The following is an 18,427-nucleotide window of genomic DNA, read 5'->3' on the forward strand; positions in this document are numbered from 1 at the left end:
CAGGTATTATTTGAACCAAAACTATGGGACTACCTTTCTGACCAATTAATTTAAACAGGAGTTCTGCAAATTATAAAGCATGAGGCTCAAGGCCTTGAGCCTTTGCTAAATATTTATTTGCGAGTAGGACCGTCTCCTGCTCTGAAACTCCCTGTATCCATTAACGGATATATATATATCTGATTTGTAGTTTTTTGCAGTCTGCATTTACCTTTAATATATAGTTGTATAGAGTGAAGGTACCATATATGAATGTAGAATTATCTCTCAAAACTTCGTAGGTACCATATAAACATCAGCCACTTGAAAAGATGTTGTTCACTGTGAGGGGATCTGTATACGTTGATGAAAAGGTTGATAATGGTGGTCAGATGGGGCGAGGAGCAGGAAGATTCTACGGTAAAGGACTATTAGATTGGAGACCTAGCTACGTCCTTTCAGGCCAGACCCATATCAAAGTCCACGGTCAGAACACCACCCAATAGCATACCTGTTGAACTCCTCGTTCTCATGGCCAACGACTCGGAGAGTCGATTGTCTATATTCAGGTCGCGTTTCAGCTAGCTATGCGATTACCTTGCTGCCTACGCATTCTCTCTGCAACTTATATCTACCTTTACATTTTTCTTCCTTTCTTACTTAACATCCTCCATCCGGTATTCCAATTTACGCTAGAATAAAGGACATTAGGACACACAAGATCTCCTCTAGCTACTTGAACATGAGCAAGGTCTGATTATATGTATTATTAATTTGCAGAATAGATTTACATGTTCAGCAATTACATTTCAAGATGTCAGGCATGTGAATCAAAACCTTCATCATTTTCTCCGTTTACTCCTGTCCCTATTTCTTCAAGAGTATTTCTCCAATTCATCTCTAAATAAATCCCTTTTTAGACCTTTTAAAACCAATCATGTCTATAGCAGTAACCCAATAAGGTTCAGATTATGCAATAATGAGCCACATTTTCATTTTCTAGATTCAAAGTACTGTACTGTGAACAAAGTGGATGTGGGAAGGAAAAGCAACGAAACTTGGCCATGCAGCTATGTTAAGCTCACAAGTCACAACGGCCACACCTTCGTTCAAGGTAGCAACAGAGACGATATATAAAAGTAAGATCTTACATCTGTTAAAAAGAAGTTAAAGCCATGCTACATTTGATTAAGGTGGTCCTTCTTTTCATAAAGAAATGCATCAATCATTAAAGTACACTTACGAAAGAATAATTCAGTGGAAGGTAGTGGGAGACAGCAGGTAGATTTGCCTTTTCTCTTTCAAAACGAAAATGGGCATCTTGGTTTTCATTATGTACGTGATGTTGACAAGCTGTCATCTCTCCCAACAAAGTAGTTCAGTAAAACTATGCGTATGAGTTGTATTTTGTATTGGGAAAATTTCACAAACAGTACACCAAGTAAATGTCACTAATAATTCTTATACACAAAGTTTCAAATCAAATATTTCGGTACATGAAATTTAAAACTCGACCCACTATCAGTACACGATGTCAATTTTTGACACTAAAATGTCCCTTATGCCCTCAGTTCTTTTTTTTTTAATAGTTTTTTTTCCTTCGTTTATAAATGACTCGAGTCATTTTTTTTCTTCTGTTATGCGAGGTGAGGAAGGCGGTGTTGGAAGCGAGGGAGTGAGTCTGGAAGAAGGAAGAAGAAAGAGATAAAACGAAGGAAAAAAAATAACATAAAAAAAATTATTAAAAAAAAAAAACTGAGGGCATAATGGACATTTTGATGTCCAAAATTTACGTCGTGTACTGATAGTGGGTCGAGTTATCAAGCAATCACCATATGCATATAATGTTCTTGAAAATTTGTGTATAAGAATTATTAGTGGCCTTTAGTTTGTGTACTGTTTGCGAAATTTACTCTTTTGCATTTGAACTTAATTAGGACACGGAAGTAAAACAAATTTGCAAGAACATTATCATTTTAATTCGAAGCATATATACTCCTGTCGAGTTATCAAGCAATCACCAAATCTACATACAAAGGGTTTGGCGTTCCAAAATCCAATAAGATTCACAAGGATAAGGATTCGAGGAATGGGTATGTGATATGTTTACATTGCCCTTCAGATTTTTACAGATTGACACTTTTTTTTGCACATTTCCACTCACCGTTATAAACAAACGGCCGTTACTGACATATTGTCAGTAAGACAGTCTACTACGTTGCACGGTTGCACCATTGGCAGAGAATGCGCCACGTAGGATCGTATAGTTTTGCTCCGGGGGAGTCCAGCCTTTATATACAGCAATTCGATCAATTTGCGGCAAACGAATGCTACCCAGATTCAGTACATTACTTTCTGCCATATCTACTGGAACAAAGCTAGCACCAGTTCTACTTGTGGTTCAGTTCAACAAGCTTCAAGTTAACCATGGATAACCCAGAAATAACTTTGCAAGAGATAGTTCAGAGGTTGGTTTCATTTAACTTTTAACTCTTTCTTTTAATAATGAAAGTGCAGAGTCCGTCGAAAGCAATTCACTAAATCTAAATGCATGCGTGGTGCTAAACATCTCATATAGTAGATTTAATCTAGGGAGCTCAATAGAGAAGATATCATCTTTTAAATATGAACTAAGAACACCCCCAGCTGGTTTTGACGCCAAAGGCATTACCGGAAACCCAAGCACCCAAGCCACGGCGGCCTGAGACCTGAGTTTGGGGGTGCCGGGGTGGTAGAACTGTGTCTAGTATTTTAAACTGCATTATGTCACTGGACCACTTGGTCATAAACTAAGGGGAATTTTATTATAAAACTACATTTTTATTATTTTCAAACAGAATTTGTATTACTTAATCATGGCCAATAATATTCGCTTATTCTATCTACTATGGAATTATTTAGAGTCTTCTAAAAATCGATTCAGTTTTGGTTTATAGAAAACGAATATTCTGTGAATATACCAACTTTTAGTTTTTTCTTTTCCACCGCAAGTAATATCTTGTAAAAACTAAAAATTTAATTTCTGTTATGTTTTTAGCCTATTATTATGCATTATTAGCTCATAGTTGAATAGCTTAAATAAGTGAGCAAGACATGTGTAATGAATAAGTGGTTTCCCCACAACTTCTTATCAGTCTATAGATGGTAGCGGAAAAGTATATAATAAGAGTGGTGCTACAGATCCCAAAAAATATTACAAAATTTTAATACCAAATGAGGTGGCATATGCTATGTCATCAGCTTTTGTTTAGAAAACTAGTGAGATGGATTTTCCATATTTTGATAATTATGTTATTTAGACTATTTACCAGCAAGGGCTTCAAATCTTCTGTCCCCATTTTCCTATCCCCTTCCCTGTCTCCCTATCAAATATTGACACGTGGCATTTGTGTCTCCTCCCTAACCAGCCTCTAACCCAGCTCTAACTCACCCTCTCCCCTTCCTCTGATCCGTTCCCATTCCCATTCCCCCCCTCCTTCTTGTTGTTCTTCTTCTTCTCTCTTTCTCTCTGTCATCACCAACCTGCCTCCTGCTTCTGCTTCTTCTCATCATCTTTATCTTCATCTTCAACCATGAAGCTCATGAAAATCAACAGCCTCAGCCCCAAACGCCTCTTCCGCTCTAAGAAGGACCGCTCCGACCCACCGTCCTTTGGCTCCGGAACGGCGTCGTCTTCCTCCTCAGATCCCCTGCCGTCCGACCACAAGCCTGGGTGTCGTCTTCCTCCTCGGAGCTGCGGGAGGACTTTGCACTTATGATGGGAAGAGGAGAGGGTGAGTTAGAGCTGGGTTAGAGGCTGGTTAGGGAGGAGACACAAATGCCACGTGTCAATATTTGATAGGGAGACAGGGAAGGGGATAGGAAAATGGGGACAGAAGATTTGAAGCCACCAGCAAGATACATGAATATGATTCATGTCTCATATCATTCATTGGAAATATAGGAAAAGGGATGTGAATCATCTGATATTAAAGTGCAGCTAGTGCTGCAATCAAAACCCAATCAAATTCAATAAAAAAATCACGATGGACAAGAGGAAGAACTTAAACATGCAGGGTTTAATACATTTTAATGGCGGAGATTTGTAACAGAAAACTTCAGAGAGAGAGAGAGAGCAGCTTTTGCTTATGTCATGTTATGGGTAAATGATCTGAACCTCCAACAAGATATTTGAAATAGTAATAGCAAAAAGGGATCAAGTCTCGAGATTAATTGGTATGGTGAGGGTGGAGTTGTGGAGGCGATTCCCAGAAAATGATAAGGGATTAAATTAATTTTTTGTTTAGGCTGAATATAATATAATAAAAAATAAATAAATTTCACCTCATCAATATATTTTTAAGGCAAAATGCTAACGTGGTGTGTGCCACATCATTTGGGATCTAAATTTTGTATAAAAATTTGGGATCTCTAGCATTTTTCATTTAATAATCATTCCGGCCTGACCTTTTCTATTAATGAAAATCTCTAGAATGATAACTTCAACAAAAAAAAAGTCTTCTAAGCCAAAACTTACTAAAGGAATATTTATTATGTTATGTTTCAGTACTTTGTATGTAACCTTATTTTTGTCGTTCAATAGTTCAGTGTCAAATTCAGAACCAACTAAAGGAAAATTTGTCGTGAAAGATGGGCACGAGACAAGTAAAAGATGGTCAGGACTAGGGACTTCAAAGATTGCAGTAGGAAAAATGGTACTCAAGGAAATTCTTGATCCTGAGGGACCAATCCTTGAAAAGTGGAATCTGATATTTGTATTATCATGTCTCTTTGCTGTGTTACTGGATCCTTTGTTCCTCTACACTCCTCTAATCAACCAAGACATGAAGTGCATTGGACTAGACAAAAAGTTGAAGATAGCAGCTGTGGTTTTTCGATCGATCACAGATTTCGTTTATATAGTGAAAATCATTTTTCATGTTTATAAACTAGAAAAAGGTTCTATATTTGATGATCAACGAATTTCATTTTTAGACATTGCTAACTCTTTCATATTAATAAGCTAATTTACAATGTTTGTTTTGCCAGTAACAGTTATGGCTCTATGGCAGTCATCCATCCTAGTTGACGTTTTAGCTGTTCTCCCTATTCCACAAGTCAGTGATGCCATAAACCCGTGAAACCTTGTTTTGAAATCTATAGATTTCACTGAAGAAATTGTAATTTGTTTGCCAGGTAGTAATTCTCAATTTCTTTAGGGGCTCGAGATCTTTGGAAGCAATGAAGTTTATGAACTTTCTAGTTCTCGTCCAATACGTTCCACGAGTTCTGCGCATCTATCTCGCATGTAAGGAGTTCAAAAATTCTCCAAAAGGAAAGTTTGGATTATGGATAAAAGGTGGACTCAATTTCTTTATGTACACTCTTGCTAGTCATGTAAGTATTATTCTTGTCAATTTTTTTGAACTCATACTTCATATCCATCACTTATATATATTATACCAGCTTAATTAGTAGTTTACGAAACAGTCATCAATCATCTAGTAAATGTGAAATATATGCAAGTGTGAGATCGAGGGTAAGATCCCGATATACTGAGTAATTAAGTCTTTATTGTTTTCTTTTTTGAGAAGAAGAAAATTATCACTATTCTTGAGGCAACGTACTCCTCCCAAACGCACCAAAAATTTCACACAGCTTTTTCAATAAATGTTGAAATGAGACCTTGATTCTGTTTCCTTCGTACCATATTGGACTAACGGTTTTTTTATTCAATTCATGCTTTACAGACCAAAAACCAAAGAATCGTTCTCTACAGTCCGATTATTGATTGACTTGATCGACTTTTGTTTTTTTTTTTTTTTTTTTTTTGGGTTAGATATTTGGAGCCTTTTGGTACTTTTTCTCTATTCAACGAATGTTGACATGCTGGCGATATGCTTGTCGAAGTGAAGATGGATGTAAACCTAGTACTTTTGACTGTCATGATCATCGTAGCAACAGATATATCAGATTGCTAAATGATAAATGTCCTACAAATCCATCGGATTCAACGCTCTTTGATTTTGGCATATTTCTCGATGCTCTTCAATCAAGTATAGTTGGATCAAAAAATTATTCACAAAAGTTGTCGAAATGTTTTTGGTGGGGTCTACGAAATCTGAGGTTAGTATATATCAAGTGTCTTTTGTTTCTGAACTAATCCGAGTTTAGTATCCAAGTATAAAAGCATCTCCACTTTATTTTTGCAGTTCTCTCGGTTCAAACCTCCAACCTAGTATCAATACATGGGAGACCCTCTTCGCGACATTTACTTCTATTACTGGCTTGCTACTGTTTTTATACCTAATTGGAAATCTACAGGTTGGTGGCATGAGTGGCCTCTCTATATATGAAGAATTTTCTTAAAGCTCCTAAGCCTCTCTCAGTATTTATTTCTCGTCTGAGTTGTGTCCACAATTAATATACACATTTCTCCCTTCTCTTGCCGTACCCGTATATAGTCAAGCAATCATGTATTTTTAGTAGAGCCCTTACGAATACATTGTAGAATGAAGAACTGAACCTTGTACTTGTTTGTGAGATAGATGTATATGCAGGTGGAATCAGCAAGTAAAGAGCAACTACGATGGAAGACAGAACTTGAAAATATGATGAGAACTGAAAGAAAGATGAGAATTGAACGGAGCAAGGGTCTGGAGGTAGAACAATGGCTAGCCAAAAATGGTCTCCCTATGCGTTTAATGCCCGAGATCATGGAAAAGGTAGTACAAGTGGATTTAGAACAAAACAGGGATGTTGATGTGGAGAATATCCTTTCGATTCTTCCCTTGCAACTTCAAAGGGATATTTTAGTTTATAAGGAGAAGTTGGAAGAGGAAGGTCGAAAGATAGAGTTGTGGTTATCTGAAAATCGCCTCCCAATGCGTTTAAAGTCGGAGATCATGGAAAAGGTGGTGCAACAAAAACGTGACGAAAATAGGGATGTTCATGTGGATAATTTCCTATCTATTCTACCAGAGGAACGTCGGAGCTATATCGAAAGTTACAAACGGAAATTGCAAGAGAAAGACTTAGAAGTTGGCTCGTGGTTATCTAAAAATGGCATCCCCGTGGATACAAAGTCACAGATCATGGAGAAGGTTCAAGTAGAACTTGAAGAAAACAGGGATGTGGAAGTGAAGAATATCCTCTCCATTCTTCCTTCAGATCTCCAAAGACGTCTTGAATGGTATATGCCTTTGAGTAGGCTGAAGCGGGTAAGCTCCCTCCAAACCTGTCATTTTTGTAGCCTGCAGGTGCAAACAATCAGGAGTACTCTTAATCTTCACAACCAATTCATTAAGCATTCTATATTCTATCCCATGTAGTATAATGCTCGTTGTTTTTTTCTCTGTTTATATTTTCTGATGAGCTCACTTTCTTATCCTAGGTGACATTGCTTGAAAGAATGGATGAAAGAGTGTTGAAAGCGATTTGTGAGAATCTTCAGCCTATAGAGTTTCCAGCCAAACTCGTCATTATGCAAGAGGATCAACCAATTGAAGATCTGTTCTTCATTGTAGTCGGATCTGTACGACGGCATTCGAGAAATAGGCCGATGTTCCAGGAATACGAAACTGAATTATGCGGAGAAGAACTTCTGGTTTGGCCATTAACAACCTCCTTTCCTGCCGTATTACCCAGAGCAACCAAGACCGTTATGGTGGGTGAAGGTTTTAGTGCCCTTCTCCTTACGGCCAGTGATATAAAGAGTGTCGGCTCTAAATTCAGACCACAGTGGGATCTCATTACTTCTTACTGGTTGACTATGCTAAAGAAAGTAAGCCTCTATGTATTATGATTCATATCCAATTGAACTAAGGATTCAGAAAATATATATTTCTGATCAGCTTAGTTAGTACGTATAGCCTGACTGTGTAACAAATTATCTCATCCAGGCATTGTAGAATAACTATAAAATTTCGCTAATTAGACTACTAATGTTTGCTTTGTCAATATAATTCAGGTGCCAAAGCTTCAATATATGGATGAAGAAGTTTTGAAAGAATTCTTACCGCATCTTAACAAGCAGGATCAATTTGCAGCTAGATCCTCCTATGGTATTCAGGAGAATGTACCACTTAAATCCATGTACTTCATCACAGAGGGATCTCTAAAATTTACAAAAAGTGATAACGGTGATGAGGAGTTTTTTCGTTCTGCAGGGGAATTCTATGGAGAAGAACTCCTAGATTGGGTATTAGATACGTCCTTTCCTGCCATAACCCCCATTTCCACCCATTCTGCTCTTTGTAGCGATCACAATGAAGCTACTGTGTTGGCTATCACCGCCGAGGACTTAAAGAGTGTAGCTTCTAAATTCAGCTCGCACTTCAGCACCCTTCAAACGGATTCTCAATTTGATCTTTCAACTTTTGTCAACTTGACTAGGCTAAAGAAAGTAAGTTCCTAGTGCTACAACCTTTCATTTTACATAATCAACTTGCTTGACAATGTGTGTAATTCTGTGTATGTGTAGATATATATGAATGGTGTCATTTGATTTTTCAAACTTCTCATATATTAATGCATGAGTTATATATATGTACACAGGTGCCAAAACTTCAAACTATGGACGAAGAAGTTTTGAAAGCAATCTCTGAGCATCTTATAACCAAGGTGTTTAATTATCTGAAGATCATTGAAGAGGGAAAACCACTTCATATGATGTTATTCATTGTGAAGGGAAATGCATACCTAGAGAAGAAACATAGCACAGATACAGTGATGCTAAAGCCTGGACAATTCTATGGAGAAGAACTGCTAGATTGGCCATCATGGACCTCCTTTCCTACCATGCCCTTATCAATGTTCACTGTCAAAGTACACCATGGAGAAGCTGTTGAATTCCTTGTTCTCATGGCCAACGATCTGGAGAAAGTAGTGTCTAAATTCAGGTCGCATTTCAGCTAGGGAGATGACTACCTTCCTCCCTAAGCATTCTTAGTCTGCAACTAATGGTCTTACCTCTTTTCTTTTATTTTTTGTGAACAGCAACTAATGTCTTACCTTTGCATTTTAATTTTCTTTCCAACAGCAACATTTCAGTATGTTGTAAGGAAATGGTCAATCAAGATGTCATTCAAGTAAATCAAAACTTTCATACTAGGATATGGCATATGTTTATTTGAGCAGAATGGATATAAAACAATGTTACAATTCATGAGTCTCCAAAAAAATAGATAAACTTCTAATTTATGTAGTCATATCTGTTAGAAAAATATACACATTATTAAATTATTATCTTAATGTAATATGGTAATTGATTTAATGTTGAACCTGTACAACATGGATATGGAATAAACATCAACCTAGTAATCTAATGTGATAATTTATCTATTCATTAGAGTTAGGAATCCACTACTTAGAATACAAGAAAGTGTTACAAAAATGTGATACATTGGGATTCTTATTAGGAGACTTGATCCTTAAGAAATACCTTTATGGGAGGAAGAGTCCTACATAAATAAGAGGTATTGATCCTGTTATCACCACTAGTTACAAGCATTAGTTCTGCCCATTCAGAAGCTTAAGTTTGGTGATCAACAAGGTCTTTTGTTCTTGCAGCTGCAACCTGCAGATCGCTTCAATGGCTAGCACTATGGATATCAATGGTAAACCTTGATCTTTTTTTAGTTTATATGTATGTGTTGTTTATAATTTATATCGAGAATGTGATTATATGTTTGTGAGCAAGATCGTATTAGCATAAGTGTCTAAATTCAGGTCGCATTTCAGCTAGCCAGGCGATCACCGTGCTGCCTACTATTCTCAATCTGCAACAGATGTCTTGCCGGAGTTGCCTGCCTTCTCATTTTTATTTCTCTCCCACTTAACATCCTCCTTCCAGTTTTCAATTTGCGCTAAAAAATGAGGCCACCTACCACACTCACAAGATCTCCTGCAGCATCGTGAACATGAGCAGTTCTCAGTACATGTAATTAATTTGCAGGATCAACTTATCCTCTTCATGCTAATCATTAATCAATCTTCGTCTACTTGTATGGAATGGATTCAATGAAATGGATAAAAGGCATCGACTTGTATTGGAAGAGTGGATAAAAGACATCATAAATCCCTATCTAGAACTCTAAAAACAAATCGTGTCTAAAGCAAATACGGTTCGCATTGTGCTAGTAATGAGCCACATTATAATTTTCTAGATTTAATTGGATATGGAAAGGAAAAGAGACAAATAAAAAAGGGCCACACCAGCAATGTCTAGCTCACAATGGCCACGCTGCAAGTTCAAGATAGCAACAGAAACAAGATACAGAAGCATGCCAGATACCAGTCATAAATCGTCCATTGCTCACAGGTCACGGCAATAATTTAAGTCTCTAGAGAGATTTTGAAAATTCTAAACTGATGCAACCAACTTGAAGACAACAAAAGTTTCATCTTAAGCAAGAAATGTCCCTCCAGCTTGTTTAAACTGGTCTATCAAACCGCATTTAAGCTGATTCACTGCCTCTTGGAGAACCGTGGTTATCATCATCCTCTTCAACGGGGCTCCTGTCACCTCTACGTACGGGGCTTGGGCTGCGGCTATGGCCATTTTCTTCTACAGGGCTTCTGTGCATCTTATCACCATTGCTTTTCTCTTCGGCATCACCTGTAGGGCTTCTACTCTTTCCCCTGGGACTCCTACTGTAGTCAGATCGGCGATCCTGAGGGGAGAGACTACGCCGCTCTTGTGGGCTTCTCCCATCGGGAGATTGGTCACGCTTCCTCCCCTTGGAAGGTGGTGGAGAAGCCCTGCGACGCTTAGGGCTCCGGCTGTCTGCAGGACTTCTTGATCTTCTCTCTAGACTCCTTTCTCTCCTCACAGGTGATCTTGATTGACTGCACATTATAAAGAACAATGTGTGATTACCGAACAAAAATATGCAGAGAAGTATTATAAGTTTATAACCACTTTTCTAAATCAAATGTGGAATCATATGCAGATTCACTATTCGGCAAAAGGGCAGTATGTAAAATGTCAGTCTCATCAGAAAGAGATAACGATAAACACCTGTAACTATGACCCCTGCTGTAACTACGGCTTCGACTTCTGCCCCGCCTTGGACTTGGTGAGCGTGAGTGACTCCGCCCACGTCTGCACATAGAAAAAGAACACAATTTTCACGGTAAATAACCAGAACATTGGCCAAAATAATAACCAGAACCATAAAATGCACAGAGGGGAGATATACTACAGACTTGGAGGAGGTTTTCTTCGGGCTGTTCTGACAATTTCTTTCAATGTGGCCTCGTTCCCCACAGCGATAACACTTATTCTTCCAGTCCCCAGCTTTGCAATCTCGAGCCCAGTGCCCATCAAGTCCACAATTGAAACAGCGCCCTGAACCAGGAGGAGGTCCTCTACCAAGATACTCACGGGATCCACCTGGACCACGTGGTGCCTAAATGAAAGGCAGGCATCCATCAATCCATTAATCACATTGACTTATAGTTGCTCGAATGTTTTACAATACGAGAAAATTGAGTGTGCATGCTCAAGAGAAGGGAAGAGAGAAACATAATACCAAGCAAAACAGAGAAATGCTAATTGAGCAAAGAAAATGCAGGGATAAAGCACGGTCCAGATATCAATGGCAAAGAAAAGGTCCAAGTTCGTACCAGCAATATATTAGTTACATACTTAAGGTTTGGGAAATATGAAATAGCTAATCAAAAGAACATACCCCCCTGGCAAATTCCACAATTAAACGGCTCCCATCAACATCCCGACCATTCAGGCTATATCTTGCGTCATCAGCATCACGGGGATCATTAAATTCCTGTTTTTAGTGGCAGAGTAAAAAACAAGATGGCGATAAAATTTGCAGAAAAATGAAAAGAAAAAATGACAGGGAAAACTTAAAATGAAAGAATGACAGAGTGTACAACTGTGGGTATGACTCTGTGTGTGTGTGTGTGTGTGTGAGAGAGAGAGAGAGAGAGAGAGAGAGAAGAAGGTATAGAGGGACATACAACAAAGGCGAAATCACGCTTCATATCCACATCACGTACTCTGCGTAAACGGGGTCCAGAAACAGTAAGGCCATCATGACACAAGCATCAAAGGGATGATACTTCGCCCCTCACAGATGAACTAAACACCAGTTTGAGATTGTTGCCATTTCGATAAAAAAACGCAATAATATTTATAGAAAGACTCGCCAAATCCACCAATTGGACCTCACCAAGACCTCCAGGTTTGGCAAAAGCCAAAAAACCTTCAACAAGATCATTGAAGTTAAACCAAACAGACACGGATGGGTGAAACGTTTTCAGAATGATAGTAGAAATTCACACTTTTGACAAGCACAGAGAATAATTTGGCAAAGGCTTCATTACCTCCTACAAACCTAATTCTTAAAAACAACTAATGACCAGGAATCCACAACATATGCAAAGAATCATAAAACAACAAAAGCAGAAAGCCATACAAAGGTCCATAGAAATTAAAATCCAAAAGCACTACAATAATTAAACAAAACCATTCTGATTACCTTCCATATCTGCTGAATACATCTTCCAGTTCCCGTGATCTTGTCCGGGACGACAAGCGACCAACATAGAGCCGTGTACCACCGTGGCGGTCATCATGACGAGGCATTTTATCTGCAACAAATCACCATATTCATCGTCTAATAACGTTTCTAGAATTCAAATGTGTTTAGAATCAGAACAAGCCCATGATGGTACTAGGGTCACTAAGCCAACTAATTACACAAGTCTAACAAGTTATTCAAATTGGGAAGACCACACAAAAATATCAAAAATTTCTATAATAAAAAAGAAAGATTGAACATATTCATACACATAATTCAAACATATCTACATGTTTTCATTACCAAATCAACCATAAACACCACAAACCATTCATCCAAAATTTCAAAACTAGAGCTCCTAGATTTGGTTTCTCATGACTAAAGAAATTCAAAGAAAAGTCAACTTCTTTGGGAACAAAGGTGATTTGAAAGCAAAGCCCTAGGTTCAATTAGCTGTTGCAGTGGAAAATAAGCGGAGATTTGAGAGACGCACCTGAAGAAGACGAAGGCTAAAAGTGAAGAATCGAACCCTAGACTTTGTTTCGCGAAGAGCGAGGACTCGTTATTCTCTCTTGGTATTTATAGGGGAGGATAAGATTTAGAAGGCGGACCTGATTTTATAACAGCCCTTCAGATCGGTTAGAATTACGATTCCCGCCATGCCGACTGTTTTGATTGGCTAGGTGGACGGTGGTTGGTGCGAGGCTGGAGCTACACTGTAAATGCGGAATGGTAAGAAATTTAAATAACAAGAAAGTAACTTCTTCTTTTTTTTCATAGTACCCCGTTAACTTTCTGAGTTCATTAACCGTGAAAGCATGATATAGGTTTGCTTCTGAAATTTTTGGGAATTTTGGATTTTTTCGATTATAACTAAATGTAGGTGCTTTGTTATGTAAATGTCAGGAAAAAAAAATTGGGGGAAAGGGAATGGATTTGGATGTCTCAACGAGTAGCATATCATCATTCTCTTTTTGCTGAAAATGAAATCAGACAGAACTAAGCTTATCAGAAGAAGATAGCGGATATTACTGATGTTTAATGATACAACATCATGCACAAGATTGTTGTTTTCCTCTCTACTTGCGACAGATCCCACATGTCCCGGCTTCAGGTTAAGGCCGTAAGAACCACAGTTTGATGAGTGTCCCAGTCTCCTCTAATACCACCTCTCGGTTTTTGCCTCCTTGATAAGCTTTGTAAAGCATTATTAATGGTAGTCTGTTGCAGTCAAGGTTGTGCAGTAGTCTTTAAGCCATGCGCACGCGGATTTGAGGATGCGAAGCTCTCCATTAAGGAGATCGCGAGCCATTTGCTTCCGGAGAGAGGGCCTTTCAAACGTAACAGGAGAACTTACGGGTCCCAGAGACTGCATAAATATGTGCAATAAGCAATGTGTAAGAACATCTCAACTTGATAATAACATAAGAAATGACCTTTCTGAATTGGTGTCTCATGAAACAATACCTTATAATTGAACATAATGAATTCATGTTGAACTTGGGAAAGTTCTTGGCTCTCTAGAAGAATCAGAAGAAGAAAAGGGGTGAAGAATTAGCATGTACATACCTTAAAAGATGCATCACAATCTTCAGCTAATTGGGTTAATTTTTCCATCAGCATCTGATGTGCTTCAATCTCTCTGCTTCTATTTGTTAAAGGACGCCGAGCCAATCGACCATCATGTTCCACTGCTTCATTGGCCAGGTCACTAAGTTCTGGATATTAAGAAACCATATGCAGATGTGTCACGAAACCAAAAGGTAACTGAAGTTTAGAAGTTTATCAAACGATGGGAATAAGGTAACATGAAACAAACCTTCACATGAGGTACAACATAGGACACGAGCAAATGCACGAAGTGACTGTGGAATTCCTTTCCCATTTCCACTACCAGATTTCACTTCCCTGTGTGGTAATGGGTTATCATAATCAGATCTAGATCTTGATCACAGGATATGACTTCCTCATGCAGATAGAGCAAATACACTAAGACTATAATATAGAACACATAGAACCACAGTCACTTTTCTGATTGAAAGTATTGTACTCAGGCAAGATAGAAGGTTGTTTCCTCCAGCAAAGAACAGTAGAACTTCTACTGTAGAAGCTTGTAATAATAATAATAAAATAAGAACAAAAAAAAAAAAGTAGAACCTCTCGTCAGTAATCATCCAATACAGAGACTGAACCACTGGACAAAAGTAGTAACACCAGACAAAGGAAGTTGAAATGTAACAAAAGAAGTTGACAAAGTACCACTTCCTATTGGATAGAGGGTAAGGCCATCTTTGTTATGCCTAGTCATTTGCCAAAGGAACAAAAACAAAACAAAAAGAAGAGGAAGAAGAAGAAAGACGCATCACTACCAACTTGATTGTGAAACAATCCACTGACGAGTTGAAACCATTGATGTCATTGTTGATTGGTCTATGATGTCTCTTCAAAAGTTCCAACTTCAAATCACGAAGAATATCATGATGAGGTATGTTTACCTGGATCTGGACCTGCAATATAGAGCCTTAGTCATCCAGGAAACATATAAAGATCATATACAACAATTATCTGGCTATTATAAATTTGTATTTCTGTAACCAAATCAAAAACATACTGAAACGCCAAAAATCAAATATAACATGTATCAACTTTCAAGCATGTACTAAGGTATGAAAGATCATTGCAACATGCAACATATCTGATCAGAGTACTCAAATTGAAAGCCAAGAGTTGACCTGGTCGTGAATGTTGTATGGAAGTGTAAACCCAAAGTCCAACAGCAGGGTAGCATTTGAAAATTTGCCATATCTTATCAGCACCTTCACAAATATGTCAAGTCAACCCCAAGTCAGATCTTGAATAAATGATTCTCCAACTATAACTATAGTCACTGCCTTGCATGCTGCCCCACCGTATGTTTTCATAGGCATATCTATTTAGAACATATAAAGCATGCTGGAAGAAAGACACTACAGAAGAGACGTATTAAAAGATAATACATGACACTATGACAGACAGAAATGTAAACCAAACTTCCAGATCTTTCAAAACTTAAATCCAGTTGATCTCTAAATCTATGATTTTTGTGTTTTTTTTGCAACATATTTCTGTGTGCCTTATTCACTGTAATTCTTTAAAGACACAATGAACCAGAGGAACAACATAAGATTATGGTAATCATTTTGATTATAAAAGAAACCAGCAGAGGGTCATACAGCAAACAAGCATGCCTATCAAGAGCAAAAAAAAAAATACAGCTAATCAACTATTGACCAAAAACAAGATCTTTCTAATAAAACAAAGAAGAAAAATTAATGACTTTCTGAAGTGTATCAACTGAAATACGGAAAAAGCCATCCCAATGAAGATGCATCTAACCTGTTCACCTTGAGCATAATTACGATCAGCAATCACCTGCCGAGATAATTTAGAGGAATAAAAACTCGGAAGCATCTTTTACAATAATACATGAGATGTGAAACAAGAAGCACACGAGAAATAACATTGTTATACATAAATAACTAAACCAAGACAAGAGGAAGCTGGCATAACTAGAACAGGCTGAAGTACCTCTGAGAAATGTCTGTCATCATCACTCAGCACAACTGATTCTGAAGTCCCATCATGGTTCAAAAAATCTGCAAATGGAATCTGTAGAAGATTTAATTATACAAACCTCATCATCAGAGTATTTAAATCAAATTTGTATAAATGTGTTACCAGGGAATAACCCTTTCTGCTTCCCCATGCTCGAGAAGTAACTGTAAAACCCATGCCAAACAAGTGAGAATGGCTTTTATACATCTTTAAAAAGTGGAATCACTGCAACCAATAGTATGTGAACTAATATATATCATTTCTTGCACATCATATAAAGTCAACATGATTAGATATGCAAGTAAACAGAGCGCGAAATTGGCCATATTTACAATGATGTAGAAGATAACATGGGTTTATAGTTCACATAAAGCATATAGCCCTAGTCCTAATTCCTAAAGCATATGCATGATATCCCGCCATGATGTCATAATAACTCTTTTTATTCAAAAACTGGAGGGGAGTACGAATGTACCACTGAATCACATAATTCTGAATTCTGATGACATGTAAAATCGTATAGAACATACAACTTACCTAAAGCATATGCATGCATGAAATCCTTACAGCTGATACTTTGGAACATCTCAGGAAAGTGCTCAAGAGCCTGAAATTATAATATATCTTATCAATGATCAGAATCTAAAAGACAATAACTAAGAAGAGGTCAAAGGTTAACAATCATGTTATATCTAGAGAAAGCATTTACTTGATCACATTTGTAAAGCATCTAACTTTGTGTAATTCTATGCTCACTTAATCTACTTACAATTGACTGATTAAACTCAGTTGATTGGTCATGCAGGTATGTTCAAGATATTGTGGCATTCAATTAACATGCAGTGAATAGAGATGAACTACTATTTATGCTGGTAGTGATCAACGATCAATTTCAGATTATAAAGCTAAAATCATTAGCTGGATTAGTGCACACCCCCAAGACCCTAATGATAAGATAAATCAGTTTTGATTTAAGTCTTCTACTGTTCAGAATTTTAACTTGAGAAATCATAAATGCAACCAACAGTGTGAACCTGGCAAGGAGACTAAGATATCAAATACATATACAAAAGAACTAGTTGCATTCATCTACGTCATTAGCCAGAGAATAAAGCATTCGAGTACTTACTCTCCTAACTGCCAAAAATTCCTTTTCAACAAGGGATCTTTGATTAATTGTCTCCTGATACAGAGAGCTTCGACAAATCATCTCCAACTCATCTTCGCTCCAAAATATCTAACGTACAAACAACAACCATGTCAAAATACTCCAAACTGTTGCCATTCAAGAAATGCGCACAAACCCTTCAAAGTAAACATATGCATGGGAAACAATCATCAATTCGATCCTCGTTCCAATGTGCGGTACAAATCAACATTACAACAACATAACATCTAAACTGTGCTTGTCAAAAAACATTACACATGCGCAAATATGCCAATCGCATCAAATTGAGAAGTCGAAAATGATAAAAACACTCACTGTGCTATGCATCTCCTCGGGGCGAGGAAGCCGGCTGATGTAAGGAGCCCATTCAGAGTCCTGCAAACACAAAAACCATAAAACTTCACTAAACACCTGTACACATTTCACTCTAAACTAAGTCCTCTACACAATTAAACAACAGAGACGAGTATAGTCTTACTCACCTGGCCCATTTTCTGCTCAAGCAAAATGACAATGGCGACCTTCGCAACATCACCGACTCGATCACCTAACAGAGCTCTCAATTCCGGAGCAAGATTATCCGGAGCTAGTTGCTGCAGCAATACGAAAATTTTGTGAGTTGCGAAATCCATAATCGAATTTCGAAATTGAGATTCAAACACTACCATACCACGCTGTACGGAACTTTCAATATGCAGTCTCCGGCTCTTATGGTCTTGGAAGCAAAGAGAGCCGTTCCGAGAGTGGATTTCCCTATCGAAAGCGCGGAAGAGATTTCGGTGCCGGACTTGCGCTCCAGCCACGACAAGAAGTCGTCGGATTCGGAGTGGAAGTTGAGGTTGGTGAGTGCAGTGTGGGAGAGGCGGATATGTGGACGGCGGCGGCGCCACCATCGATGGCTGAATTGTCGAGCTACCAGTAGCATCGGCTCAGACGGCGCCTTTTTTGTTTTTGGTTTAGGCTCAAACGGACTCTCGTTTGCGTACAAAACTTTGTCACTTACATGTTACTGTAACATATGCGACAATTTTGAAATATTGCGCAAGTTTACGAAATATTGTGAATATTTTGAAATTTTATGTTATGGGTGGATTTATTCTTAAACTACCAATCCAATCACATCCTCGATCGCCACTTTTTTTTATGTAGATAGAGTATTAGT

General features: G+C 38.0%; 3 protein-coding genes across 10 annotated transcripts; 1 reads left to right on the top strand and 2 right to left on the bottom strand.

Moving 5' to 3' along the window:
• Positions 1-1,975: 1,975 nt before the first annotated feature.
• Positions 1,976-9,122, top strand: LOC112182534 (cyclic nucleotide-gated ion channel 1). 6 transcript variants are annotated; one of them, XM_040508571.1, is made up of 11 exons: positions 1,976-2,072; positions 2,181-2,447; positions 4,562-4,917; positions 5,008-5,075; positions 5,155-5,355; positions 5,798-6,084; positions 6,171-6,282; positions 6,507-7,178; positions 7,352-7,741; positions 7,928-8,362; positions 8,515-9,122. In XM_040508571.1, the coding sequence occupies exons 2-11, from the start codon at positions 2,407-2,409 to the stop codon at positions 8,872-8,874; spliced, it is 2,922 nt and encodes a 973-aa protein (XP_040364505.1). In that variant the 5' UTR covers positions 1,976-2,072; positions 2,181-2,406; the 3' UTR covers positions 8,875-9,122. The 6 variants fall into 6 exon arrangements, with proteins under 6 accessions (XP_040364505.1, XP_024176802.1, XP_040364507.1 ...); XM_024321034.2 differs by having other exon boundaries at positions 2,005-2,447; XM_040508573.1 differs by having other exon boundaries at positions 2,005-2,447; positions 5,014-5,075.
• Positions 9,123-10,089: 967 nt separating this feature from the next.
• LOC112182536 (serine/arginine-rich splicing factor RS2Z32) lies at positions 10,090-13,134 on the bottom strand. Its single transcript, XM_024321039.2, has 7 exons — positions 12,997-13,134; positions 12,462-12,573; positions 11,941-11,980; positions 11,652-11,747; positions 11,167-11,369; positions 10,979-11,062; positions 10,090-10,806 (listed from the first exon to the last, which is right to left on the bottom strand). Exons 2-7 carry the CDS (start codon positions 12,566-12,568, stop codon positions 10,416-10,418), a joined length of 921 nt encoding a protein of 306 aa, XP_024176807.1. The 5' UTR covers positions 12,569-12,573; positions 12,997-13,134; the 3' UTR covers positions 10,090-10,415.
• Positions 12,002-18,268, bottom strand: LOC112182535 (ribulose-1,5 bisphosphate carboxylase/oxygenase large subunit N-methyltransferase, chloroplastic). Of its 3 annotated transcripts, none has more exons than XR_005801658.1 (16): positions 17,936-18,268; positions 17,748-17,858; positions 17,581-17,640; positions 17,227-17,334; positions 16,635-16,704; positions 16,221-16,261; positions 16,071-16,151; positions 15,879-15,914; positions 15,236-15,319; positions 14,877-15,010; positions 14,323-14,411; positions 14,073-14,221; positions 13,536-13,872; positions 12,997-13,214; positions 12,462-12,573; positions 12,002-12,185 (listed from the first exon to the last, which is right to left on the bottom strand). XR_005801658.1 is itself a non-coding variant. In XM_024321038.2 (13 exons), exons 1-13 carry the CDS (start codon positions 18,188-18,190, stop codon positions 13,714-13,716), a joined length of 1,377 nt encoding a protein of 458 aa, XP_024176806.1. In that variant the 5' UTR covers positions 18,191-18,268; the 3' UTR covers positions 13,419-13,713. The 3 variants fall into 3 exon arrangements, 1 of the variants encoding a protein (XP_024176806.1); XR_005801657.1 differs by having other exon boundaries at positions 12,997-13,219; XM_024321038.2 differs by lacking the exons at positions 12,002-12,185; positions 12,462-12,573; positions 12,997-13,214 and having other exon boundaries at positions 13,419-13,872.
• Between the last annotated feature and the right edge of the window lie 159 nt (positions 18,269-18,427).

The sequence above is a fragment of the Rosa chinensis genome, chromosome 1, assembly GCF_002994745.2.
Source record: "Rosa chinensis cultivar Old Blush chromosome 1, RchiOBHm-V2, whole genome shotgun sequence".
Taxonomy (NCBI): domain Eukaryota; kingdom Viridiplantae; phylum Streptophyta; class Magnoliopsida; order Rosales; family Rosaceae; genus Rosa; species Rosa chinensis.

Coding starts and splice junctions, on each gene's coding strand:
- LOC112182534 (XM_040508571.1), top strand. CDS start 2,407: ATGGATAACCCAGAAATAACTTTGCAAGAGATAGTTCAGAG. Junction 2,448..4,561: donor TTGCAAGAGATAGTTCAGAG/GTTGGTTTCATT, acceptor GTCGTTCAATAG/TTCAGTGTCAAATTCAGAAC. Junction 7,179..7,351: donor CTTTGAGTAGGCTGAAGCGG/GTAAGCTCCCTC, acceptor TTCTTATCCTAG/GTGACATTGCTTGAAAGAAT.
- LOC112182536 (XM_024321039.2), bottom strand. CDS start 12,568: ATGCCTCGTCATGATGACCGCCACGGTGGTACACGGCTCTATGTTGGT. Junction 11,748..11,940: donor AGCGTGATTTCGCCTTTGTT/GTATGTCCCTCT, acceptor CACTAAAAACAG/GAATTTAATGATCCCCGTGA. Junction 10,807..10,978: donor AGCAGGGGTCATAGTTACAG/GTGTTTATCGTT, acceptor TATAATGTGCAG/TCAATCAAGATCACCTGTGA.
- LOC112182535 (XM_024321038.2), bottom strand. CDS start 18,190: ATGCTACTGGTAGCTCGACAATTCAGCCATCGATGGTGGCGCCGCCGC. Junction 17,641..17,747: donor TTGAGCAGAAAATGGGCCAG/GTGAGTAAGACT, acceptor TTGTGTTTGCAG/GACTCTGAATGGGCTCCTTA. Junction 13,873..14,072: donor ATTGTGATGCATCTTTTAAG/GTATGTACATGC, acceptor ATATTTATGCAG/TCTCTGGGACCCGTAAGTTC.